Raw genomic sequence first — 17,573 nt, 5'->3', positions numbered from 1 at the left:
AGATATGTATTATACAATATGGTCCTTTTAAAAATAAAATATAAGGATAAAAGTATTTGTTTTAAAAACAATTTTTGATTTATAAATTATGTATAACAATATATTTTAAGTATAATTCTCCATATATGCATATGGGATATATAATTTATATTGTATAGAAATATAAAATGACTCTATATTAAAGAACAAACAATTTTCGATAATTAGTTAAATTTATTTTGTCATGTCTTGAACACGGTTAAAAATATATTCTTAAAATATATTTAAAACAAAAATTAAGACAAGATATTTGTTTTTTAAAATCTATATTAGTTATTAGTTATCACAATATACATTTATAATAAAAATTAGTAAGTAGATAATAATAAGTCTCTTTTAAAGCTAAGCAATTAATAAAATATATTTAAAATATAATGACTTAACAAAACACTTTCATACAAATCACATTATTTGGTAACAACAGTGTCCTTATGGCATTAAAGCTAATTTTTATTTGATAATAATTTATATATATATATATTGGTAATTAATTTTTTTTAAATTAATTAATTAAGGTATTGATGTTTATAGTAAAATAATAAATTAAGACAATTTGATGTTTTAATAATTACCATATTTTACATTTTTCAATTTTTGGATTCATTCTTGAACCTTTTTCACATTTCCATACCTCACTAAATTCATCTGAATTGGTTAGTCCTGCTAGAACTCGTATGCTATTTGGACTGTGCTCGTCTAATAAACTGTTTGATAATGATTCACGTGTTGTTGTTTCACACCAATTCTAATAAATAATGTCATATAATTAGGTGTATTTTTTTAAAGTTTTATAAATACTTATCTACTTACATTTGCAAAAGCTAAATAATACATTTGTTCATTACTATATTGTTCAAATCCAGGTAGTTTAGGTTCTTCGCCGTAATCATTTACAAATTTTCTATAAGCCAAAAGTGCTTCTCTCAATCCACCATTATCAGCAATATTTTCATCTAATGTTAATTTACCATTTATCTAAAATGTAATTTAGTTGTTAGTACTTATAAATTATAATATAAAATTATATTTATGTTCAATTGACTTAAAAAATCCAAGGATTTTAAAATTACGTTTACTTAATTTTTTAATTCTTATTTATAATTCAATATAGTTGATAATTTATAAATTTAAATTAATAATAATGTAAAAAAAAAAAAAATTAAAGCAAATATGTATATCAAAAAATATCTCTATTTTTTTTTCATTATTATTTATTGTTTTATTTAATTTTTTTTTTTTTTTGATATTTTAATTTGTTATATTGCTTTATATTTACATGAATTTCACTTAAATATAATATATAATTTATAATCTTTGTATAATTTATATATACATTTATACTATATACAAAATGAAAGTTTCTTTGTACGTTCTCTTTAAACTCAAATCTACTGGACTAAAAATTATATCAATGGATTAATTGAAACTAAAAAGGCGTTTGTATCTTATTTTGTTAACTACTATAGATTTTTATAAGATATTTATCATGACTTTAGTTTTAACTTATGAAAATTGAATATGTTATATGGTCGTCACAAATTGTATTACTACCATGATATTATAATAAATATAGCATAAACATATTTTTATATATTTATATTAAAAATAAAATCCAACAAATCTTAAAATATAATACTTAAAAACACAATAATTACAACAATTTAATTATTTTATATATTTTGTTGTAAGCACATGAAGACATATATTAGTCTTAATGATATTGGATTAATGTCAGATTTTTAGTTTTTATTATTGATTGAATATTTCTTCAGACTTTTGCACTTACATAAAAAATATGCAAGAAACTGAAAACTGAGAAGTGGGGAATCATAAAATTAATTATTACAATAGTGTATGTGTTATATATTTCAACCGAAGTGAAATGAAAGAAAATAGAAATATTGATTTATTTTAATAAGTCAGACAATATAGCTTTTTGTTAATATGAGTAAAATGTGATGTATTATTTAATCTTAAATTAAGAAATCAAAAAAATAGTAAATTTTAAGTATTATAAATACTAAGTTAGATTTGGAGTCGAGATGTAAAGCTGGTTAATTAAAATAATTCTATTAAACTGTAAATATTGGAATGTATTTGAATGTGAGAAAGTAGATAAGAACGATCTATCTTTGATTTCATAACTCATTATTGTAATATATATTTAATAATTTGACTGTTGGATTTATAATTGTCTATAATATTTCATAATTATCCATAGGTTAATATGTTATACTAATATAAAGTAGTATCACTTATTTATTTGAATCATATAATTTAATTGAACAATGTATTGTTAAATTGTATGGCAGTAAAGGCATCAGAAAAAATAATTACAGAATATCTTCATCCCATATTCAAAATCGATTTTAGTGTATGTATTTAACGATTTATTAAAAAGTATACCTTTTTTTTAAAAAAAAAAACTGCTGTGGAAAAAGTATGTATAACTAGTTTTAACTTTGCAGTTTAACGATAAAATATCGAAAAATACCTTTTCTTCGATTTCAGGTACTAAATAAGATTCATAATGATGAATGAAGCATTCAGAACGTTTTTCATACTCGGCGATAGTTTGATTAGTCCACCACATATTTTCATTTCCTTCGTGATCAAATTTTCGGCCAGTATTGTCAAAACCATGTGTCAGTTCATGTCCCAGTATAGAGCCAAGAAAACCGTAGTTGAGCATCCTTAAATTACGATAGTATAATTAGTAAATTTTGTCTAAAACAGTTAAAATTTAACATACTGCAAATCATGTCCAAAAAAAGGAAATTGTAATATGCCGGCTGGAACAGCTAAAAATATGTATAGAATGCTTTGTTTTACATAATCATTAAGTTTAATATAGTGATCTTAAAATTTTTTTAGTTACTTATTGCATTTGCTTGAATCCAATTGTATGCATTTACTTCTAATGGATCTGATGCCCAACTAAAAGATTATAGACTTTATTGTTATATATTTTATTAAGTATTATTAGTATTTACTTACGAGTTGATATTGTAATCATTTAATTGTCTAAGTACTACCAAAGACTCATTCAATTGTCGTTGAACATAACGTATAACGTTCCCAAAATAGTCATTTTCTACTACTTCAATCTAAACAAATATTCAAAAAAATCATTCAAATAATATATTAAATACTGTATGAAATAAGTACATCATAATAGTATTGATCAAGGTCATGTGGGTCAGTTATGAATTCAGGGAAGCCAATGAACGTTCTCATCTGCTCTGCCTTGTATAGTGTTCTTTTTTTAGTCGTATCATCCATCCAATTTAATTCTTTGACTATTTTTTCAAATGCCCAATGAATATTTTCAATCATTTCAACTGCCTAAAAGTACATCGGTATTTATTGTATTAGTAAGATTTAAATATTTTCAAGTTTAATACCATTTTTGAGTTATTATATATTGTTTCCGTATCTAATAATAAACGTGCAACAGCCATTCCCATCATCGAGTTTACAGCATTTGCACAATAAATTGATCTAGAAGGATTATTTTCTAATCCGGTTGTTTCATAGTAGTATCTATCTTGTATAAATCGCATCTCATTTGTAGTATAAGGCAAAAGAGTAACAACTACTTCCCACCATACATTGATGACTAAAATTAAGTATATTATATATAATTAACAACAATTATATTTTAATAATTGGTAAATAAAAACTCACAATATTTAATCATAAAAAATGTGAAAAATGTATATTATTATAAAATTAATTGTGTAAAATACAAATTATTAATCATATGATTATACTTACTGATATTGTTTTTATGTTTACTAATTAATTCGAATAGAGCTTCAAAGTATTTAATATTAGAGATTTGAATCAAATCAATTTCGAAATCCAATGTTATATTTTCTACATCCATAAATAGAATTGTTAAGTATTGCTTCCAATCAATCTATATCATTTTTATTTAAAATTTATTTTGTTATTATTTATTTAAAATAATTATAATTTACAGGTAAGTAGAAAAATAAATTATAACATTTTGTGTTCGTTTGATCGGTAAATAGAAGTTTTATAGTTATTGTATTTCCTATGCGTTATGTAAATGGTAAATTAATTTATTTTATTGTAATCACCTATCAGTATATTTACGCAGATAAAAATAATTTTTATATTATCTAATAGCGTAAAATATTTAGGTAGCTTTATAATCCATAGAAATGTGTAGTAATATAATTATAAATAACTTACAATTTGTTCGTTTGTTTTAGTAAAATTTTGTGTAATATAATCAGTAAAATTTTGTAATTCTTCAACAGTCATGAGTGATGGAAGTTCTTCATCTCCTTCATATATTTTATCTTTTATCTATAAATAATTATTAACTAACTCATATAGTCAAAATACAAAATAAATTTAATGATAAATTTATTTATTACCTTTGAGTGTTCATTGATGAAATTTAATAGTTGTGATACATGTTTTAATTTAGGATTAAAACTATTTGATTTATAAATCTCCATCCAAACGTTTTTGAAATATTTTGCATACGATTTTAAGTAATCAATTCCTTCTGTATACTCTTCATTATCATTTACTTCTTCTTCAGATGCTAATGTTTCACGCATTTTTCTTGTACTCATTTTTTTAATATTATTTGTTGTTTCATGACTAAAAAATTTGAAACGTAATGTTAGCATTGGTAAAAATATGATGAACAATTTAAATTCTTACACTGGAAATATATTTATATCTCTTGGTTTACTTAAACTAATTCGATTAGTTGTCCGATTTTTTGTATCTGAATCGACATTTGTTACAAATAAAAAGTCTAAGTTAATATACTTTTTTAATTTAGCTAAAATTGGCGATAAACTCGGAGATTTTATTTTAGTATAAAGTCCCATGTGTGGCAAGCCAATTTGATCTAAAATTTGAACCAACTTATTGATACCATTTTTATTCATTTCATCTAAACGTGAAATTAATATTGAATTGAATGTATCACCATTTTCATAAAATATTATTTGCTATTACGATATAATAAACTAACAAACCTGTTGCCATGCAAGATTGATACAAAAGTCTGGATTGCGATACGGAATACGCCTCATTTTCAGTATCTTCTCTTTCCATAAAATCTAAAAACAACATTCATAACATTTAAAGTAAGTATTACAATGAGCCCCAGTGGTGTATACCTTAGTTAACTAATCTAGTCCCACTGTTCAATAGTTTGAAATAATTTTATTGTCTATGCGATGTTATTAAAAATATTGTAACGTTACGAGATAGATCGAATTTACGTTGCATCAATGTAATATTCTTGTTAATTTCCGTCATTTTTGTACTTCGTATAAATTTTGTAAATGAGTCATTCTGCAATATCTTACCGACATAAAAATAACATTCGTAGAACATACCAGAGTCGAGTACATTTTAAACTAATTCAACATCATTTCAACATCACAGAACTATCTACCATTTATTACAATAAAAAAAAAAGCAAAAATGTAACGTAGTGGACGAATTTCATACCTCTTATAAATAATAACATTACAGCGTTTACTTCAGTAAATCGATCATTTGATAAAGCTGTTTTTGGTATTTTATGCAATTTGGGGTAATTTCCGCAGGCGAATTCATAAAAGTTTTCACATGGATCTGCAGATTTATTCATTGACTCAATTAATGTTGTAGCTATATTAAAACAAATAGAATATATTTTATTAGTTATGATGGACGCTTATATTTATATATAAATACTATGCTTATTTTATAAACTAACCAGATCTTAAGCAGTCTTCTGTTGTACATATTCTTTTGTTTTGGTTTTCTGTTTTCGTTAAGTCTGGCAAAAAAAAAAAAAAAAAAAAAGAAAGGTTTATACATGATTTATATAACTACATTATACAATTCCTAAGACGTGGATCCTAAGTTAACTTAAAACTTAAAAAGACTAAAAAAAATATTAAAAATGAATAGTAAGTGTCCGAGACTTTTACAAATAAACATTTGAATCTTATTTTCTCGGGGAGTTTAAATTTTGTACTTAAAATTAATTTTTGAATAACTAATTAAACATATTTTTTATTGTCACATTGGACAACAAAGACATTAAAATTTTTTTACTTGATACAATTTATGGCAACACAATATTATATTTATTTTATCAAAGAAAAAAATGTTAAAAAACATTATATAACCAAAAAAAAAAAAAAATGTATTTGTATTTTTAATTTTTGTCAAGAAATTATTTAATAAAATAATTATTATTTTATTATTATTATTATTATTATAATTTATTTATTAGAAATTAATCAAATTTCTTAGTTCAATAAAGAAATCACATTTAATACCTTATAAATTTACTACGCTTAAAAGTTTATAATTCAAACACACAATATGTATAATATATTTTGCACTATATCAGTCGATTTATCAATATGGGTTACTAGTACAGGGGAAGGCTTAAGTAAAAATACTTTAAATACGCTTCAAATAAACCAACGTAATATAGTTTGAATTTATCTGAATAAATATATTTTAGAAGGATCAATAAGACAAAATTACTAGGATTTAAATGTATTACCAGTAAAATATTTATAAAAAAAAATAACTTTTAACTTGGTATTTCAACGTTTTATTAAAGATAATATCAAATAATTTTTCAACAACAAAAAATCAAACAGAGTTTATAATATTCGTATATAGTAAGCTTTTGAGTTAATCTCAAAAGAGTTAATCTTTTGTTGATTATTTAGAACCTATATATTGTATTTTAATTTTTGACATTACAGTTTAAAAATAATTCACTGTAATCTAAGTAAAGCAAAAAGTATAATAATAACCACCTGTTCTCAGAATTAGAACGATTTAAATATTTTTAATTTTGTGAACCTAATTGTTTACTTTATGTCAAAATATGTTTTTTCTTCTCTTTGTATTTTCCTTTTTATATTAAATGTATAAATTTATTTTTCTGTTTTTACTTAATTAAATTACTCTCTATCTTTAACTTAGCTTAGCTTATTTTATTATTAATCTGTATTTAATAATGTGTATTATGTACTTATAAATTATGATTCATGTAAAAAAAAAAAAAAAATACTCGTGAATAAATTAAACATAATTTATATGCGTCATAATTTGTTCACAGCTTAATATCGTTTCAGTTTTGGCTCTCTGAGCACGTCAATCAGTCATTTTAAAAATAAGTATTTGTATACATTCTTTAAATACATTATTTATAAATAATTCAATACTTACAGGCAAATGATAATCCGAAAACAGCTATTATGAGCACTGCAAATATGAATATTAGTAATGTTAAAACTATGTAGAAGGTTCTTCGGCTTTCCATTTTGTTTTTGAACCTGTTTGGCGCATCAGATTAATTTGAGATAAAATACCCTAGCCTTTATTTAAATACATTTTATTGTTTCCAATTTTTTCTTGATTTTTAAGGGTACAAGGATGATTTTTACATAACCTTGACACAAATATCAAAGTAATGTCATTTCAAGGTTATATTTATGTCCTATTATTTGTTCTTTTGTAAGATACGATTCATTGATCTTGAAACAATAAATTGTTGTAATTCCCTTTAAGAATATAGAAACACTTTTCATTGGAATACTTTGATTATTGTTCCAATTCATTGTTTGAAATCTTTGTGTAATGATTTAAAACTAATAATGTACCTGATCAATATGAGTTTGATAAAAATATTAGATAATTGAGTATATTTGATTGGTCTAAGAAAATAACAGTTTCTAATTAAACATAGAATTTAGAAAGAATATTTGAAAGAATAATTTTGCTTAATTTTTTTTTTTTTTTGATATAATTATTTTTATTATCAGTTATCCAAATAATAATAGCTAATAGCGTTCCATAATTGTAATCCATGCTTGATACACCCAGAATAATTAAATATTTTTCACTTACAATTTTGAATAGCCCGATTCGGGATCTTTAAGTCCATCATCTTTTAGTTTACTTGTCGGTAAATCTTCGTCATCACCTGTTGAATTTCAAAAAAACAAACTTTGGTTATTGTTTAAATCAAAACTTTTCTTTTAAAAGATTTTTAATAATCGTTTCAGTATAAAAAATGAATATTTTTTTAAATCTTTATAGTTTCGAGAAAAAATAATATCTTTACATACCTAATGGCTAATTGTAACCGAACTAAACCTTCATGGTAGGATTGTAAATGACGATTGTCTTACCTATTTATTTTTATTGATGAAAACAACACTTAATTCAAGTAACCTTGAAATAGTACCTAACAATACCTAAGATTATTACATCGGGAAGTTTACAAATATTTGCAATAAATTACTTACCTACATCAGTACACAGTGACAAATCAAATAATGAGAGTATTATACAAGTTATGATAATAAACGTATACCTATCACGAATTTTTATTATAAACACTGTAATATCTCAGCATAAAAATGACTTATTTATTAAAATGTAAGAAATATGTTATGAATGACGCACACAAGTTATAATTTAAATAACAATATGTAAATATTTTATAAATGTACCGATTTACCAATAATGTAAAGAATAATCTATTTGAAAATTATATAAGATTTATCACAAACTACAATAACTATAATGTGAAAAACGTGCTGTTTAGGTAAAGCCATAAAATAGTTAATTTTAAAATCAAATTTAACTTAAAAAGAACAATAATATATTCAATAAATAATGAAAAATATTTTTAACAAAATATGAGGAATTTTTCTTTGAATTAATTATTTTTTTATGATTTTACTTTAGTTTAATATTCATATGCTTCAAAAAATACTTCGATTTTAAAAATATTATTTTATTAATTATTCTAGATGTAGATAATAAAAACTTAACAATACATTTTGCAGTCTTGAATCATACAATTTTGAATATTTTTATAAAATGATAAAATTTCAAAATAAAAATTATTAGCAGTAGTGGTGATTTGATAAAGCATTAAGGGTATTACAGAAGCCGTAATATTATAAAATATATAGCAACAATTGTTTTTATAATCTCATCGAAGATGGTCTAAATGTACTTAACTATGTACTTTTTATATTTATTATATTTTTAATTTTTTACAATAGTAATTTTTAACAATAATTATAAATTATATTTTTTAATATTTTAAATTTAAAAATTAAAAGATATTAACCAAATCTCACGAAGAATGGATAACCCATTAAAACCATTACTGATTATAATAGAACAGATGAAAAGATTCACTTTAAACTGTGATTTGTTCTTTTTAACAAAATCTGTACTCTTATAATTATTATTAAATTGTACAAGTTTTGTAATATTCATTGTTTATGCATGTATTGTTATTATGGTCTTAAAAATAATTTTATTGAGTATAAATATAATAATGTTATTAATTTTATAATTACTTCCAATGAGTAATTCATATATTACGTTTCTCTATAATATTACGTACCTTAAAGGTGATATGCATTTATATTCAATAAATTTTGATTAAGTAGAGTACCTACATTAGGCATTAGTATATAATATATTATTTATAGTCAGTTTACATTTTTTAGTTGACGATCTCTGTACAATGTTTATAGCTGCGTTTTGTTTATAGGTGTTAGTTACATCTACATTTTACATAGAATGTGCTATAAAGTAATCTAACATATAGTTTAAAATGACGGACAGAATCCAGATACTGGTATTCGGGAACTTGTCTCACTTTATCATCTCAGAGCAGGAAATAGATGTACTGTTATAATTTTATAAACTTTGATAGTGAAATAAGGTAGGGAAAATCGACTGTTTGGAATTATATATTATATTATAACTAAAATTGCGATTCGCATCACCGTCATTAGTTCATATTCGTTTGGTATGTAGGTGAGAGATGATAATCCCCCTTTCCATTGTTGCTGAAAATCACTGAATAGTAAAACTTCCCTAAAAAAACAACAACTTAAACTGTTAAAAAGTTATTGACTATTTTTAAAACCAATCTAAATGGACTATTACAGCATATATTTTTTAATGATACATTGTGGAGCAGATTTTAAGTCTATTTTTGATTCTATAATTTAATGAAAAATTGAATTATCAATTTCTTAAATAATCAACAAATATGCACATAAAGATATATTTATTTTTTTCATCTGTCTTACCAATTATTTGTTATTATAATAAATTAATATTTTAGTGAGTAGTTTATGTAGTATAATATTACATCACATTGAGTTGTTGATTTTTGGTTTAGAATGGAAAAGAAATCAAATTTAGGTCATTGAACAGAAAAAAAAAATGAAAAATAAATGCTCTTGTTAAATTATCAAAAAAAAGTTATGCTGGGCGGCACAGCTATGTAAAATTGATAAGTCGTAAATATCATTTATCATTCATTTGTCAAAAATATTATTTATACACATGTGTTACTTAATACGTTAAATTTTAGCATTGGTAAACCAAATTTAATACGGATTATAAAGCAACGAAGTATTTTACAAATCCAATATTGGACAAAAATTGCTCATCATTCTCTAGTTCCCGATCAAAATTACTTCGCTTTTTACGTTTTAATAATATTATGTCATTAAAAACAACAATTATTCTTAATTCCTTTTCAAGAGCCATTATTATTATTATTATATAGAAATTTTTCGAAAATGTTGGATTCTTAATCTGATTATATTGTTTTAAATGTATTCAACCGTCTGCTTTCAGCAGACTTACTAGTTATAATGTTTTTTTTATTTTTCTTTCTCTCCCTCTGGTTGTTATGTATTTTTGTTGCCTTTTATATCTTTTATAACATCCTTTAGATTGTAAGTAGCTAATGTATCCTTACTTGTAACTGTTAATAATTTATATTGGTAGCTTTAATAACAATATAAAAAAAAAAAAAAAAAAAAAATATTGGACAAAGATAACTTAAATATTATATTTAGATCAGGAAATATAAAGCATTTAAAATATTTATCTAAATAATAAACGTAAATATACTAATTTATTCAGATAAATAAACAGATAATTCAAAATTTGCTTTTGTAAAATATCATTTTTATTAAAAATACTATTATTTAAATTTAAAATATCCATATTATATACTTATTATATCATTTGATATAGATTGTATATTTCTACTTAAAGTAAAAAAAAAAAAAAAAATAAGCGGAGCGTTAAATGTGTGTCTTTTTGAGCTATTTATATATTTTTTAAGTTTTCCATATTTTTAGTTTTTTTTTTTTAAATATTGGTAAAATTTATTCGTTAGGTAAATATGCTTAAAAATTTAATTCATGGTTCCTCATAAGTTTTGTTCATCTAATAATTAAACAATATCAACAATTTATTGTCAAGGTATTTTCTTATAGCAATTTAAATTTAGAATGTCGATAAAATTTTTAAAATCTGAACAATTTTCATACTATTTAGTATTCTGTATAGTTAGAAATAAATTAGAGATGGAAATTATGAGAATTATAAGTATAGATAATTTTTATATTATTTAACACTTAGTTTTCTAAAAAATTAATGAAACAAATGCAATTTATCTTTCCCGGGTTTTAAGAATGATACTTAAATAATATTATGAAAAATGTTATGGATTATTATTTTCCAATGTATTTTTTTTAATATTATATGGAATATAAAAATATATTAGTTTTTATTTCGAAGACTTGAATATTTTGAATAAAATTAATCATATTATTTTTTCTTACTCTAATTTGAATATTGGCGTTTCAGCGCTTAAATTACAATTCTAGTATTCCATAAACTATTTATTATTATGTTTAATATTATTTAATATTGTATATCAATTAGTTTCGATAAAAATAACTTTTAATTGGTAACTGCAGCTTTTAATTGCTTTACGCGTAGCAATAATATTTTGCATTTTAAACGCAATTATAATTGTACAGTGTATGGTATATCCATTATGAAGTGTTAATAAATTGACGCATAGTAGATGCCTGTATACAAAAGTTATAGATATTACGCACTCTACTTAATCTTAATTGTAATTTAACCATATTTTGTTTAGAATGACAAGAATACTTATCACTTGTTAGTCGTTACGATATGCAGTATTTTAAGATATTCAATTAAAATGGAACTTTTGTTAATTATTTAAATTTTATTTGTGGTTTTACATTATTAAGTTTCAATAATTAGTTAAACACTATTATAAATTTAGCAAATTGTATCTTATTTTACATTGATTAAAATACCGAAAAAAATAACAGAATATATTGAGAAAAAATTGTATTATAAATAAAGGAAGAAACAAATAATTATAAATCATAACATTATAATGAATTATTATAGCAAATAAAGTTATAATAGTTAAATGTAAAATTTTTATTGAATTCATATAAATATTTAAATAACAAACATTTAATTAATGAAAATGAATTAGGTGTATTCATGCATTTTAAATTTTAAATTTAATATTACTGACAACATATTTATTATAGAATTATTTATAGATCAATTCTTTTTTTTTTTGGCAAATTAATAAAATATAAACTATTTATTATTTATTTTTAGTATTTACTCGTTACATTTTTTGGAATTTTCAGATATTTGTAATTTGTTAAAAAGTTTTTATACTCAGAATATTTATTAAAAGTTTGACTTACCTAATTTCTATTATAGGTTCCTACAATAAAATTGAATTGTATTTGTTAATGGTATATTATCAACTATAATTTATGTTATAAAAAAAAAAATAAATATTTTTTTTTTAACCTATTAAAGTCACTAGTGTACACGAAGTGGTCCAGAGGATACTGTGAAATGAAATATAAACAGGTACCTGAGATACCTACCTATCGTTGAACAAAATTCAATTTATAAACCCGACCGATAGTTAAATGTAATCATATATTTTAGCAGTGTTTTCGATTTTTGATTTTATATTACGAATATTATGCACAATGCACTTACTCATTTTGGTTTAATTATATTTGTCCTTCTGCGCGACCCTCCCCCTTTGTGCACATGAATACGATTATTGAGTAGAACCGTCGATGTACAAGTACTGGCGGTACAGCTGGCCGACACAGGTCGTCGCGATCGCGTGCTGACTATTTGTCGGCCTTCGTCTAACTGAAACGCCCAACTATACATACACGTTGTGGTCTTTTTTTACGCCGGATTCATAAGGATTTATGTTTCGCTTTCATGTTGACAGTTCTGCCAACAAACATGTGGCGCGGCCAGGCGCTGTACACGGTATGATGAGCGGAGAACATAACATGAGGTTCAGTCTTTTATTTGTCCCATGGTCTGCTGATTCTGGCAGAAACGCATAATAATAATAATAGTAATAATAATAATAATAATAATAATGATAATAATAATATATTAAGTCTTGTTCGAACATGTAGGTGAACGCGAAATTGGTTTTTTACGCTGTTGCGTCTCGGCCTGGGCGTGCCATATTACAATACGGTAGACGGCGTCATGTATGTACCTATGTAATATACGTTTGTTTCATCTACCGGCAATAATCAAACGGTTATTATATACGTATATTTACAGTTTAGCTATTATTTGTACCGTATTATTATGACTAATAGATTTATAATTCATTTTGTGAAGTAATACCGTACATAAACTATACCACGTACATTACATTTTTTTTTACATTCCGAGCGGAGCGATTAATTTATTGATTTTATTACAACGATGAGTGCTTTTTCGTTTTTGTATTCATCATCACCATTCGAGGCAGTAAATATGCTTCAGTTATAAACTTATAAAACAAATTTGAAAAATCAATAATTATTACTGATAATTTAGTAATATTTTACGTCTAAATTTATGTTTTTAACTATGTATATTTGATAATGAGTAACAAGACCATGGGTGTCCCCGGACATTTTTCTAGGGGAGAGGGGGTAAATTAATTAAAAAAACAAATGGAGATTTTTTATACATTTTATTCATAGTTCATTATTATATTTAGGTATTTTTATTATACATTTTATGTATAGAAAATTATTATTTTTTGTCATTATTATATTAAATTATTACAATTAAGTAACAAATTTATAATTCTAGGGCGGGGGTGCAAGTCCTTCCTGGAGACGTCTATGAACAAGACGTATTAATAAAATTAGGTATAAATAAATGGACTGTCGGAGGAAAATTAGAATATACTGATAAAATAATAACTTAGAATCTCTCCTCTCCCTAAATATTGACCAGAATCTCTACTTATGTTACCATTTTATTTTCAAAAATATTTTGATAATAGTGACTGCTGTTAAAATCTATTTTTTATGTCTGTTTGAATCACCTATTAGATGATGTGTAACTATTCGATTTTATTAAATTTTACTAGTTCCCTGATGATTTTATGTGATTAACATGATTAAAATAAAAATATAAATAAATAATTATCGTTCTATTTATTTTAAATGTATCATTAAATTATTCTATTTGATACTATTATCCTTCTTAGATAATTCTTCCGGCGCCTATGCGTAAAAATTATGCAATATTTCGATGACGTGCATAATAATATAATTAACTATATTACGTATTATAATTTTGAAAACTATACTGAATGCAATAAAAAAATAAATAACTGGTTAACCTTTTTATTTGTGATAACCTTATGTATCTTTATTTTAATTTAAAGTTTTCTGCATGTACCTTTTATTGCAATGAATTGATATATTAAGTGATTTTAATCCAGTGCGTTGCTGAAGATATGCACATCTTATTATAATTATAATCACATTATCTACTCTACATATTTTGCGTAGATGTTGTAGTTTGTAAAAAGGATTTATTATATAATAATATATTTTAAATTTTGAAACTTGTTTTCCGATTTTTATAACCTCACTTTATATACGTATTTATGTTCTATATTCTATATTATTTGATATATTATATATAATATATATTTATATATATATATTTATTGTTATTATAATATTAAGAAATGTTTAAATGTCAAACTAAACTTTAAAATTTTTAAACTATACAATTTATTAATTTACATTGTTTCAAACACAGAATGATTTAATATGATAATAATTAAAATAACATTTTACAATATGTCGTATAAATAAAATGGTATTGATAAAGCTTAATTAAAAATATTTTCACTTAACTAGGGTTTACAGATTAATGAAACTACCAACTGCATTTTTAATTTGATTAGATATAAAATAAAAATGCATCTATATTCTATACTGTTGATTTATTTTAAATTTAAGCATTTGTAATTAGTTGCATATTTTATTTGAAAAATTAAACCAATTAACCCCACCACACTAATTTATTTAACCGGAATAATATTTTTAATATTTTGTATTATTTGTATGGTTACTAGTTTTCAATCGATTTAGTGATTGTATTCGATAAGGGAATGTTACACAGGCGTGTAAATATAGATACAATTTGATGTTTGATATTGAATATTTTATTTCATACTTTTGATTATGACTTAAGCTAAAATTAAAATTATATAATACTATAAAGAATGATAAATTATACAAATCTATATCTTGGATAGACAGAAATGATAATAATGTTACTTAATATGACATTTTCATAAAATATATTGAATATGAGGTACAAAATAAAAATATAACTACTAATTTAAATGTATTATTTAAAATACGTTTATTATAGTTTATCAAATATTAATAAATCAAATAATGTCATATTATTAGAATAAAAAATTATTACTTGTAATATAAAATTATTTTAAACATTAAGGAGGACTTTAAAAGAATGTCATGTCCGCATGTATTGTAAAATTGAATATGCAGATGTGACGTCTATTATGTATTTTTTTTATTTATTATGATGTCAATAAGTATATCTACCTATCTAGTTTATACCTAGTATCATGGGTATTAATTTAAATTTAAAAATATTTAAAAATGTATGTGTGTTCCATTACGACTTGAAAATAATAGACGATCACTTATAAAATAATTATTGCGTATTTATTTTTTTTTATCACTGAATAATAATATTATTAAACATAAATATCTGTAACATGCACATAATATTGTCTTATAATATTGTATTTAACTCGTATACTTTTGAATATACTATATTTTAACTTTATTCGAACTATTCAATTCTATTCAATGGTTTCAATTCAAACTATGAGGGATTACTTAAAAGTGTGATAAATGTCTTGTATTATACTCGATGTTTTTGGCAAAGATATAGTGTAGCTAAAATTAGTTATACCTCTATATATAAGAAGGTTGTCGGAATTTACTAATACTATAACTGTATTACAACTATTATTTAAAAAAAAAAAATAATAGTATTATTGGTGGACATTTTTCATTCATTCAAATTGAATTAATTAATTATATTAACTTCATTCTGACAGTATCACTTTTGTTGTAGTCATGTTAAATTATTAAAGACATTATTATACTTTTTAAAATCTAAAATATTTTTATATAACTGTAGAAACTGATTATAACAACGTTTGAGAAATTTGTAAATTATTGTTTCATCTAGTTAGTCGTATTAACTGATGTTTAAAAAATATTAATTTTTTTAAAACAATAAATATTACGAAAAACGTAATATTTATTAATTAATAACTTAAAAAATGTTGTTGGCGAATTTTCTTGATAGAAAAAGTGTCTTTTTATTTAATTTCTTTTATACCTAATGTAAAATAGTAATTTTATAAATCTAATTAATTTGATTATATGACGTTTAATTTTTCATACTAAAAAACTATTTCACAATTTATTAAATTATTTTAGACAGTAAACGGTCGATTATTAATATATTATTAAATATTCAACTAGTAATAAGAATATGTGTCATTGGAGGGTTGAATTTAATGGCCGTATCGGGGTTGTCCTGGTTCAAATCGCGATGGTAACCTTTACGCCTCCTTTACAAATGTCAACCTTTATATGGCGGTAATCTAACACGTGCAATGTTTGACAAAATTATTTCACTGATTTAATAAGTCTACGCCGTTGAGTTATATTAAAGTAAAAATATATTATACTTACTTTTTTTTCAGTCCAACGTAAACGGCGTCAAATCCAATTAACACAAAAATTGAATTACTCACAAACATATGTTATTTTTATCTAGATATAAGTGATGTACAATGTATATTTTATTATTAAAATATATCTTGCTCAAATTTGGTTATTCTTCTTAAAGTTTAAACTCTTTTAATTTATAAATTATAAATGTATAATTATTTCTTTTAGATAATATAGCTTATTATTAAGTATTTTTTTCATTTTATTCTTAGTTTGAACATTGTGTATAAAAAATAATATAATATATTATTTATAAATTTGGTTTAATTATTATTGTGTTTGGTCTCAATTACTATATCATTTTAATTATTATAATAAATGATGATAGTAACATATATTTAAAAATATCTATAGCCATTGTGCGATTCTTGAACGAGTGTATTTTAGTTATAAATTGTGTACAAAAATAAGATATCGTAACGAGTAGACAATTAAGTTTGTACAGAGGAACTTATTTTTTTAATTAACAATATCATTTTAAGCATTAGCTAATATTATACTAAT

General features: G+C 22.9%; 1 protein-coding gene across 5 annotated transcripts; it reads right to left on the bottom strand.

The window, feature by feature from the left end:
* Window positions 1-560: 560 nt before the first annotated feature.
* On the bottom strand, window positions 561-13,250 carry LOC112595801 (neprilysin-4-like). 5 transcript variants are annotated; one of them, XM_025341144.1, is made up of 18 exons: window positions 12,958-13,250; window positions 7,960-8,035; window positions 7,279-7,385; window positions 5,798-5,860; window positions 5,548-5,709; window positions 5,067-5,150; window positions 4,744-4,981; window positions 4,449-4,680; window positions 4,261-4,377; window positions 3,817-3,961; window positions 3,444-3,658; window positions 3,208-3,384; window positions 3,037-3,146; window positions 2,918-2,976; window positions 2,792-2,840; window positions 2,534-2,732; window positions 850-1,014; window positions 561-784 (listed from the first exon to the last, which is right to left on the bottom strand). In XM_025341144.1, the coding sequence occupies exons 1-18, from the start codon at window positions 12,959-12,961 to the stop codon at window positions 608-610; spliced, it is 2,379 nt and encodes a 792-aa protein (XP_025196929.1). In that variant the 5' UTR covers window positions 12,962-13,250; the 3' UTR covers window positions 561-607. The 5 variants fall into 5 exon arrangements, with proteins under 5 accessions (XP_025196929.1, XP_025196930.1, XP_025196931.1 ...); XM_025341145.1 differs by having other exon boundaries at window positions 608-784; window positions 7,279-7,314; XM_025341146.1 differs by lacking the exon at window positions 12,958-13,250 and adding an exon at window positions 8,181-8,274 and having other exon boundaries at window positions 608-784; window positions 7,279-7,314.
* Window positions 13,251-17,573: the final 4,323 nt, after the last annotated feature.

The sequence above is a fragment of the Melanaphis sacchari genome, unplaced genomic scaffold, assembly GCF_002803265.2.
Source record: "Melanaphis sacchari strain LSU unplaced genomic scaffold, SCAv2.0 Contig2_pilon_pilon, whole genome shotgun sequence".
NCBI lineage: Eukaryota > Metazoa > Arthropoda > Insecta > Hemiptera > Aphididae > Melanaphis > Melanaphis sacchari.
This window is presented reverse-complemented; position numbering and strand designations above follow the sequence as displayed.